The sequence below is a fragment of the Enhydra lutris genome, unplaced genomic scaffold (genome assembly GCF_002288905.1).
Source record: "Enhydra lutris kenyoni isolate GAN:26980312 unplaced genomic scaffold, ASM228890v2 scaffoldscaffold72, whole genome shotgun sequence".
NCBI classification, from domain to species: Eukaryota; Metazoa; Chordata; class Mammalia; order Carnivora; family Mustelidae; genus Enhydra; species Enhydra lutris.
Genome location: NW_019154156.1, coordinates 352685 through 364251, shown reverse-complemented (window position 1 = coordinate 364251; position 11567 = coordinate 352685). Strand labels below are relative to the sequence as shown.

The 11567-nt window shown below is 33.0% G+C and overlaps 1 protein-coding gene across 5 annotated transcripts in view; it reads left to right on the top strand.

Moving 5' to 3' along the window:
- LOC111159941 (C2 calcium dependent domain containing 5) overlaps positions 1-11567 on the top strand; it is a 99646-nt gene that overhangs the window by 35598 nt on the left and 52481 nt on the right. For 4 of the 5 annotated variants that reach the window (XM_022522634.1, XM_022522633.1, XM_022522631.1 and 1 more), the window contains 2 exons: positions 4168-4253; positions 10443-10551. In XM_022522634.1, coding sequence (XP_022378342.1) covers positions 4168-4253; positions 10443-10551 — 195 coding nt within the window. Of the gene's footprint in view, positions 1-4167; positions 4254-5012; positions 5046-10442; positions 10552-11567 lie in introns of all 5 variants that reach the window. The other variant, XM_022522632.1, reaches the window with a different exon arrangement.

The following is an 11567-nucleotide window of genomic DNA, read 5'->3' as shown; positions in this document are numbered from 1 at the left end:
TTTTTTTTAAAGATATATTTATTTTAGAGAGCAGGCGCAAGCCAGCAAGCGAGTGTGCGCACATGCTCATGGGATGGGACAGTAGGGAGATCAGAGAGAGAATTCCAAGTAGACTCCCCGCTGACCACAGAGCCCCACGTGGGGCCAGTCCCCTGATCCTGAAATCATGTCCTGAGCCAAAATCAAGAGTTGGACACTCACTGACTGAGCCACGTAGGTGCCCCAAATCATGAGATACTTGATAGTAATTGATGCTATTTAATGTGGCATCTTAACCATATTTATACCATAAAAACTGAACCATTCCAACCATAGTGAAGTGTGTGTGTTTGTTTGTTTATTTATTTATTTAAATAAAGGATGAGATTCTGGCCTCCAAATTCATGCCTATCAAAACAAGAAAGACTTAGAATAGTATTAAAGAATAAGTTTTCTTAAAAAATTTTTTTCAGGCTTTGAGCATTGGTTATTTGTGTATTCTAGGCTGCTTTTCAATATTTTTATCTGTATTTTATTCTTTGTCATATCACAGACAAATTTTTGGAAGTATTTTCTTGGTCTTTCTGTTTCCTTTTCTTTAATTCACCAAATGGCCAAGTCTGAAAAAGATTGTCAAGTAATAAGTTAACTGAATCAGATTTGTGTTCCCTTATCTTTCTCGTAGGCAATCAATTGTATTATCAATGAAAGCTTTTTTACATTTTATTTTCTAGTTCCAAAATTTTAGTTTTTAAAGATTTATTTATGATAGTAACTGATTCTCATGTATTTCTGTATTTATCAGATGCTTCTAAATAATTTTGTATTTCTACTATCATATGCTATTCATTATCTTTAATAGCATACTTACAGAACATTAACAGTTTTTTAATATTTTCACTTATCGTGAATCCCTAAATATCTTTGAATATTCCAGAAGAGATTTGAAATGACAAAATTACAATTGTTTTAAAATTTCTAAAACTATAATTGAGTGTGTGTTTCATAATTCTTTGCCTTAAAATTTACCTATATACAAAACCAGTCTCTTGAGGAATAGTGGGGAGAAGTTGATTATGATTGATTGATTATATGCAACCAGGGAACCAAAAATAAAGTTAACAAAGCTTTAGGCTGAGAAAGTTGGTTTTCTGTTTGTAGTTAAAGCTATTGTCTTTTTTAAAAGATAGGTCTCATTTAAAAAAAATTCATATTGATTGAAATATTTCTATAAATTCTAATTTTTGACATTTTACAAGGCTTTATTTTCATATTTTTTTTTCAAGTACTCAACTAGTAGGAGTGGAATTTTAGAATGCTAGTGTTAGGATATTGATTTGACGTGTGACTTAAGCTAAAAAAAAAAGTCAAGCTTTTAACCATGTATAGTTTTTGTGATTTGAGAGTGTTTGCCCCTTACATACTCAAATCCTTGTAAATGCAAACAGTATTATGATCAAACTTGAATATTTAAAATTTTAGAAGAAAAAGAATAGGAGTAATATATATCTCAAAGATGCACAGAAAGAAGTTAATATTTATTTCAAATTAGTGATGGCAACCATTTAATGTGGTGCTGTTTATTTTTTATGGATATTAAATTAAAATACTCATAAGTGATATGTTTTAGTAACATTTGAAGAACTGTACTTTGCCACTTTAGATAATGTTTATATTTGAGGCAGTGAGTTTCTGGCTTTAAAAATTTACAAAATATACCTTTTAACTTTATACATTCTTAACCCAAAAAAGGCAGGTTATTTAAGTGTTTTTGAGAAATCCGCTCCAAGTGATTATAATGGCACAAAATCCCATGTCAGTGATTTAATAAATTTTAACAAATGCAAAGTTCTATGAAGGTTTTACTACGTTTTAGACTATGCCTTTAATTTATATTGTGTTGGGTAGATGGTCTTGCTAATGACTTCATATGCTTAGTGTAATTTACGTAGCATTTTAAAATCCATTTTTACTGTTATGTTTTGCTTCATCATTGCTTTCCTTATTCTGCATTTTCTGGTCATCTTCTGAATCTGCATCTTTTCTCTGCTACTTTCCTCCACAGCACCTTACTCACAGGGGCCTAGGATTTACCTGTGTCCCAGCTCCCCCTCTCTCTCTTGTGGTTCCCTTCATCTTAAAAAGTCCTGTCTCCTACTCTCGGAATCTAGCCTTCCCCCTCATCATTCTAGCCCTGTCAGCCCAGTTCTGAGGAAAAGTGTTTCTTTCAGTGAAGAGCTGTTCCTGGCTGCTTCTGGTAGGATCACATTATGTCAGCTTTTTAATCCCTTAATTTTAACTCACCTTTGAAAACAAGTAATTATTTCATACTATTAAAGAAGTATTGGGTGTCTTGCACAGGGCATACTTCTTATTTTTCTTATTGGTGGACAGAATTAAATGATTACAATGATGGTTGAGGATTACTGGTTGGATAATTATGAATATTCTGCTGAAGTCATTTTATTTATTAAAAAAATTATATGTCTGAGGACATAGATCTGCATATTTCCAAGGATTATTGGGTTTTTATTTCTAGAGTTTCTGTTTTAGATGCTTTACTTTCTTTCCCTTCACACCAACTCCATTCACTTCGGACCTGCACCATCATGTTGCTAAGCCATATGGTTACATTAGTAAATTATTCTGTTTGAATTGGTTTAAGTCTCATTTTGGTGGTATTCTTTCTTTATCTATTTTTTTTCTGTCCATTGCATTGATTTTCAAATTATTCTGCTGTATTTTCTGATGTTTTATTTACTTCTACAAAATTACATTTTATTTTATGGCTTTCAATATGCTTCATACAAAGATATTAGTTTCATTTCTATGTTTAGTATTGTATAGTCTCTAAAACCCATATTTAGGTTCCTACAAGAAAAATATGTTCCTTTTTTATTTTTAAAGAAGAGAATGGGACTATACACATGCTAACCTTTGTTTCCTTATCCAAGAACAGCTAAAAATGTGAAAGTAAATTAGTTCCTTTTTAAAGTCATTGCAGTAAATTTGTATGTATCTTCAGTTTCGAAAGGGTGGGATTGAACTGTTAACTCTAGTCTCTAGAACACTGGCTTCTCACCTGTCCCCTACTTTCTTTAATACTTTGATCATAATTGGTCTATTGGTACTATCAAAAGAATAAAATAAAGTAGGGAAAGAAATTAAAACTTAAGCCTTTAAAAAATACATCTTAGAGCTTGGGAATATAATTCTTCCGATCCATAACTATGTACATTTGTGATGTGTCTATTACATGTCTGTGATTTTTAGTTTTTAAAAATATTTTATGTTGATTTTTGCAAATGAGTATTGAAAACTATGAATGTTAATAGTGTTTTGTCATGAATGTTATATTTAGGAATGGAAAGTTACCAGAAAATAGATTGGACTATATTTCAAAATTGCCTAAAATTCATACTCTTTAGAGAATTTTGGAATATTTTAAGTAAGCACAATTAAACGTGCTTCTCTCTATAGTTACTTTTAAACAAACATTTGATGTTTCTAGATTTCTTTTAGTAAGTATTATTAAATTGTGAGCATAGTAAGTACAGTTGATCCTTGAGCAACACACCCCTGCGCAAATTGAAAATGGGCATATAACTTCTGATTCCCCAAAAGCTTGACTATTAATAGTCTACTCTTGACCACAAGCCTTACTGATAACAGTCAATTAAAACAGTTATATTACATGTATTATATACTGTATTCTTGCAATTATATACTGAGGGAAGAAAATGTTAGAAGAAAATCATAAGGAAGAGATAGTGCATTTATAGTACTGTCCTGTACTTACTGAAAAAAAAATTAATGTATAAGTGGACTGTGCAGTTGAAACCCATGTTGTTCAAGGGTCAATTGTAATTGGTAGTATCTTGATTATTTTGTATTAGAAGACCACTCAACACTTCAAAAATTGAATATTATACAAAAATTCATACATTAACAAAATTTTAAAAATAAGTTTTAGAACAGATTGAATCTGAAACTCACTGTGATCACAGTTTTAGCATCTAAAAACCTTGTGAATAAAATAGTAAAATATATGCCTAATTGCATGTCAAGTACTTTAAATGTTTATATCATTTTAAGAGATTTTGACTCATGATATTTATGAAGATGAATGCAGTTAACTTTCTGTTTCTATAGTTGTTTTTTGGTTATTTATGTACTGATGTTCTGTAGGAATGGGAAGTGGTAGTGCTGGAAAAGAAGGGGGGCCGTTTAAAGCTCTTTTAAGACAACAGACTCAGTCAGCACTGGAACAAAGGGTAAGAGACACTCAATATTCTCTATTCTTACACTGTTAATATGATTTTATTATCATGCTTCTACATATTTATAACTTATTTCCATAAACTGGTTTGATCATGTATATGTAACATAATTTCAGAGTCCCAAAATTTATTTAAGGTATTAAAGAAATTTGTTTATGAATAATTAATTTTAATTTGGAATTCTGTAACTTTTTTTTTTTTTTGTCCTCTAATCTTTTATTAGAAATAATCTATTTGGAAATATCCATTGAGTGATGAAATCATTTCTCATTTTACCTTAAAATTATAATATACAAAAGGAAATAGTGGACATTTTTCAGAAAAAAATATTTCAGTTGTGCTATATTAAATATCTTTCTTGGGGTGTGTGGGTGGCACAGTTGGTTAAGCATCAGACTCTTGATTTCAGCTCAGGTTTTAATCTTAGGGTTGTGAGATTGAGCCTGTGTTGGGCTCCATGGTGGGCATGGAGACTACATTAAAAAAAAAAAAAAAAAAGATAATTCTTCAGTATATTAATATATTTATATGCTGAGATTATTTTTATGGTTGGCCAATCTCAGGGGTAAGAAATGCACAGATTCAGTATTTCTACAGATTAACATAAACAGTGTGGTTATTTGGTATGTGAATACGTCTCTTTTAATTATTATAAGTTTAATGTTTAGTTAACTTTGTTAATTAGGAAAATAAAGAGTCACAATTTTTGGATGATTTTTCTCTTTTTTTTTTTGTATAAACTTCATTGCTAAGGGAGGATCGCCTCATAGGTTCTGTAGAAGGCGGGTATGTTTCTGAACATGTGTGAGAGCCTTTTTCTTGTATTGGTAGCTGTTCTAGTTTTAATCTTGATCATTTAAGTTTTATTTAAGCTTTAACAAATGTTGCCAGCTTTATTTCTTTTCGTAATGCATTTTTTAAAAATTTATTAGTACTATGAGGCTCATTTTTTTTCTACTCAACTAACACAGTGCATGATTATTTATATGTTCTGTCAGTTATTTTAAGGCACAGTCCCATAGCTTTCATTGTGTCTGATTTGGAAGTTTATAAGCATTTACAGAATTTTCTTTTACATGTTCCCATTTTACACTAGCATTAAAAAAAAAGATCAGACAGTAAATACCTTTAAAAGAATACATTTTTTTAAAAAAGATATTTCATCTCTAGAGGTTAGCTTTTTGAGAATAGGGTTTTCAGGTTCTGTTACTACAAACAATATAACAGTTTCCTTTTTTAGACTTTCTTTACTGTGCAGAAGTACCTGTATGTACCCTTTGCCTTGCAGACAAGGTTGGGGGGAGCAGAGCAGAGCTGAGCTAATCAATCAGCGTGATGAGACATTAGAGGTACAAGGTGGTTTGCTTTACCCCTCAGCAGGCAGCATTTGCACTTGAGCTGCTTTCACAACTTGCAGGCATACCAGCTACTGTTGTGCAAAAGCCCACTTAAACACTGGGACCATTTATTGAAACCAAATATAAAAAGAGACTGGAAACACAGAGAAGAGGGTCAGAGGGAAGGTATGTGTGACTATTTCTTAGGCCAGAATGCTCTTACCTCCTCCCCACTCCCAGTTTTACATTCTCTACAGAGTTCCTTACACTAGGATTATTCCTTGTAATTGTTCTAGAATTCATAGGAACAGAAAAACTGGTATGAGAGATGAGATTTTGCCTGTATCTTGTGCCTGTGACTTTATTATCGATATTAAGAGCTTTTGTAAACATCTAGCTTTAAGAGAAGAAAAATACTAATCAATAAAAATTGTTTTAAATTTAGTTTGGATAAAATTTATGTTTTCAAATATGCTTTTAAACATTCTTCAAGTTTTGGACACATTATTACATTGGGTATACATTTCTAAATAATCTTTATGGACTTAACAGTAAAGATGTGGGAGAACTATAGTTTTCATTTACAACCTTATAAAATCCGAGTTGGTAATATGTTTATGTTACCTAACTCTGCAGTAGTTACTTGAGTTTATGAGACTACCTCACTATCCTGGGTACACAATAAATAGAATAAGCTTCGTCTTTAGCTTTCCCATTCACCTGTGGTGGCCATTAGTATATCTTTGTTTTGGGAAAAAATTTGTACAGAAGTATGAAGAGTTTTTCCCATATGTGTTCAGATATGCCTTAACTCTGTCAAGTTGAATACTAGATCAAGGTGAACATATACTTAATATCATTTTTATATTCATTTTAAAAATATTAATTTCTATTCCTTGCCGTCCTTCATAAATTGTATGGCTTCCCCACCGCCCTTAGGAAAAGAGAACCTTTGTCCAGCATGTTTTAACCCGCTGAGCCACCCAGGCGCCCCTGTCCAGCATGTTTTATTTAAAGGGTTCAAGTAACAGTTTTCAAAAATAAAAGTGTTACAAAATCAGTGAAAAATAAGTTGACAGGATCTTGGTAATACGTGTCAAGTGATTAGGAGATAAGATGTAGAGATACAAATTTGATTACATTTAGGGTCTACCTATGAATGATTTGATGTAAAGCAAATAGGTTTACTTTTCAATATGACTCTTCTTTCACTTATAAGAAAAATGAAGTTACTTTTCAGATGCTGGGAGATATATTTTTCTTCAGTAAAGAAACCTAGTTGACTTGGTTTAACTTAGTATTTCCCAAATATATTTTACAATAGAATCTGCCATGTGAAATACCTGTTAGTGAGGACCACACTTTGGGAAACATTGATATAAAGCAAACTCTTTTAATAATTGTGATGTTTTCAATAATGGGGTAAAATTATATAATAAAATCACAGTAGGAATCTGGCATGGAGTTTTTTTTATCTAGAAAGTTGACTCTCATTTCTTGGGAAAATAAAAAGAATACTTGGTTGAAAAATAAACTATTTAAATATATTCTAAGAAAAATTCTATTTAAATGTTAAAAAATTACTTCCATTGTGTCCCCAGATTTTCCAACTAGCCTGTCTCTGAACACATGGTATTAAATAGATTTATGCTGTATGCATTTGGCTTATTGTCAAAATGTCAACATACAAATTTCCACCTAGTTGTACCACAAGGCAAGGTACTTTATTTTTTTTTTTAACTTTTTTATTTTTAAGATTTTATTTATTTATTTGACAAAGAGGTCACAAGTAGGCAGAGAGACAGGCAGAGAAAGAGGGGGAAGCAGGCTCCCTGCTGAGCAGGGAGCCCTGTGCAGGCCTCGATCCCAGGACCCTGAGATCATGACCTGAGAAGGCAAGGCACTATAAATATTAGGACTTTACAGAGAAAATGTCTTCTGTGGTCCTGAAATTCTCATCTAGGCATTGAAAACGGGTTGGGCTTGGCTGATCTTAAGGAAGCTGTTCTTTTCAGTGGAAAAGAACCTACAAATTCATCAGGTATAATGATAAACTAGAGATTAAAACCAACACCTTGTCTCACTGTTTTAATCAGAAATTTCAAGAAGCCAGATGATAAGGCTTGTTGCTCACATAGAGTTGAGGCCTCCTTGACTCTCACGTTAGCATACGGGAAAGATTATAAAGTATAGTTTTAAGATACTTTGCCGAGGTCTGGCACTCTGTAAGTACTTCACAGTTGTCACTATGTAGTGGGGGTGGAGATGAGCGCTATTTAACAGTCACTGGTAGTCACTGGCCACTGGTGAGAGGGGTGGAGGTGATAGGTATTTAACAGTAGGTATCTGCAGTAGTTTTTCTGAGAGAGTTATCTGAAGATGTAGTTTTGGTTGAATAACCATGCCATTTTTATGTACTTCAAGTTAAATTTTGTATGTTAAATTAGGTGTGTTGATTGGACATGTAGGACAGAGTTTAAGTTTGCAGAGTGATCGTCTGCCTCTTTGGGCAGCCATTCCCCTACTTTTTCTGCTTATGATCACCAACTCTACTATGATGCTTTCCCTCTTGTCTCTTTTTATCCCATCTTCTGGAATTTAGGAAAAAGAATCAGAATCTCAAGTAGAGAAATCATTTAGGTTAATTTTTATACCCACCTAAATTCTTATATTCAGATGTTTTCCAATATGTGAATTTACTCACTTTCAGAAGAAAGTACAGCTTTCCATTTAGCTGTTTTATTTTCAGTGTCTCTTGTCCAGAATATTTAAAATGTTTAAGTATAAAGATTAAATGTAAAGTGCTTTTTTCTACTATACTTCAGTATTTTGAGAAAATTTAAAAACTGTCTACTTAAAATTGAAAAAAATCATGAAGGCCTAACTTAGGTAAGATATTTAAGTTTCTAATAGCATAAACTTGGATGTGAGGGCGATCTGGCTGCGACATCTGTCACCCCACTGATCACCAGGGTTGATTCGGCTGATCTGGCTGGCTAGGTGGGTATCCCCTTCCTCCCTCACCGCTCCATATGCATCCCTCCCGAAGCTGAGTGCTCGGTCGAAGAGGACGATCTTCCCCAATAGAGAGACAACCGTTCTTCGGTCAAGGGTATACGAGTAGCTGCGCTACCCTGCTAGAACCTCCAAACAAGCTCTAATAGCATAAACTTATTTGTCTATTTCTCATTTAAAACTTATATTTAAAAAAACAGGTAGAAATAAGGAGGCATTTTTGACTAAATATTTTATAATACATGTAAGTGAAATTCCCTTCCTATCCTCCCCTTTTTTCTTTTTGCCTGTCAGCTGGGCCAAACCTATCCATTTCCATAGATAGGTTTTTACTTTTTTTTTTTTTTTTTTTAAATGTAGCCTAGGTTTTTCTTTCCCTTGTTAATTTAAATATTACTTTTAAATTCTAACTGAATTTATTTCTAAATTTTCTCTATATTTTATACTTTGTCTTCATGGGTTATTGAAGTGTGCAGGACTGTTTGCCTTTGTGCTAAATGACTCCAAGTTGCTATGCTTTGTGAATTATGCTTTGGTGAGTTTGTATTCTCCATGCTTAGTAGCCAGTCAGTAATCTTGCTGCTTTTAATGTGCCTGCTTCTAGTAGTATTCTGTATGTCTTTATCTCTCAGCTTTCATTTGCTGCATTTCAATTGCTGTGGTCAGAAAAAAAGATATTGCTAGACTTTAAAATATGTTCCTAAAAATATGTATTTGTAATTGCTGAATGGCATAGTATGGATATGATCTGTAGGGATTTCTTATGAATCAAGTACATAAATTTTAGTACTTGGAAGTATGACAGTTCTTTTGACTGTTGAGAGCTCTGTTTTGCTTATTTTCCAGCTCTCAGTTATGTTCTGAATAGCTGAGGCTACTGGTAAGTGACTTCTGGTTAAGTGAGCTATGGTAATCTTAAAGCCATATGAGGCAGATATTAAATTTTCCTTGCTTGCATCCAATTTTGTGTAATGTGGGAGGCCTCTATACTTGGAGAGCCACAGGAGCTCTGCTTTCTTCCTGGGTGCTATCTCAATGAATTTCCTTTCTCTGTTTTCCCATTTCTGCCTTACCTCTAAATTGATGAGATTGATGTCCTTGAGAGAGAAGGGGAGAATGAAACTTAGAAGAACTTGGGGAATTTTATTTCCTCCCTTGGTGTCATCTACTTTCTTCTCCCTTTTCCTTAATATGCATCTATGTACTTCCAATTTTTTCCAGCTGCCCTGGTGTTGATAGAGTAAATTATCTTACACAGCAATTCTGTACCCTCTTGACCTTGGTATTTGCCCTTCGCTTTTCCCTGAATCTCTTAACCCACACTGCTCATTCTCTCACTCCTCCCTTAGTTCCACGTTCTTGTAGATCTCTTGCACCAGGCCTTCAGAGTCTTTACCAGTAGCCTGGAATTGGGTGTGTTTATGTGAGGAGGATTCTGCCCCGCTGAGTAGACTCAGCGTCTAAGGGCAGGGGAATCCCCACATCTCACTGTGAATTTGCATCAGAGTAGGATATTGAAAGGAAGGAAGAGTGTGTTCAAATATCTTAAATCAAAACTCTGAGAACCTTTTTTTCTCATTGAGAATTGATAAAAAGACTGTTTGGATTCTGTATAACATGATATATATGGGAAAATGGATTAGGAACTCTAAACATCTAAGAAGACATTTAATTACAAAGCATGTGTAATGTGTAACTGGTAGCCTTTTGTTAAGAGATAGGATTCATATCATAGTATGAATATAATCTATGGGGATCAGCCTTCTTAACAAGCAAATTTTTTGTACTTTACACATGGTCAGTTATATTTTTCCCCCTTTCTTTCTACTAGGAATTTCCATTTTTTACCTTGACGGCATTTCCTCCTGGATTTCTCATGCATGTTGGGGGTGTTGTTAGTGCACGCTCTGTGAAGCTTTTGGATCGTATCCACAATCCTGGTATGTTCTTTAAAAGTTTGTTTTCAGCGTTTCATTTACTTAAACTGGGATTATTAAAATTGATTTTTATAATTAAAAAAATCAAGTCTATCCAAAAAGAAAAATGAAAAAGAAAGTATAAACTGGCATGTTGCTTTAAGTATTTGCTATAATTCTGATTAAAAATAATCAAATAAATAGAAGTATATTTTAGTTAGCTTTCTTATGTAAAACAAATATTGATTCATTTTCCTGGCCAGGCATCACTTTGAAGGAGTTCCTAGGTAACTTTTCAGTCAGCTTTTTTCTTTGACCCAGGCAGACAACAAATTTTGTAATTTGACCATTATGGCCATTATCTTAAGATGTTAATTCTTTTCATTAGCAATAACTCTTCATAGATTATTTTAGTAATTTCCTTATTCCTAAAAGAAGTATTCCTTTGAAATGTAATTATAAACATTGTGTAGTATCTAAGAATTAAAAAAAATAGTGCTGTCTGTGCATTCCTGGTTTCTTTTCTAAAACTATTTGTTCTACATAAGCAAACAAGTAAAAATAGTAGCTTACTCCTTTAAAACATGGGGCCATGATCATAAAAGAAGAAAGGCATCAAATCAATCTCAATTTCAGGCCCTTGGATTAGGAATGCTTTGATGGTTTTTCTAAATCCAAAATAAGCATGATAAGTGTGGTAGAAACTTTCTGTGTGGAGTGTGTTCTTGCATCTCTCATTGACTGGATTTCCAGTAATTTGCTCAAGTCACTTATTATTTTGATGACATACTTAAAAAGCCAAAGTTATGTGTTCTTATTTGGCATATATACATACATATTTTTGAAAATTTTAAATTGTCACTTCCAATAACCTCTTCCTGAGGCTTGTACTGACAGCTACAAAAAGAGTAAAATACTTCGAAATTATTTTATGAAAAACACTGCAGATAGTGATTTTGAGGATACAGAGCATTACCATTCTTTTAAGTTAAAAAAAAATTTAATCTGTGCCTTGCGGTTTGATGTCTTTTCAGTTAATA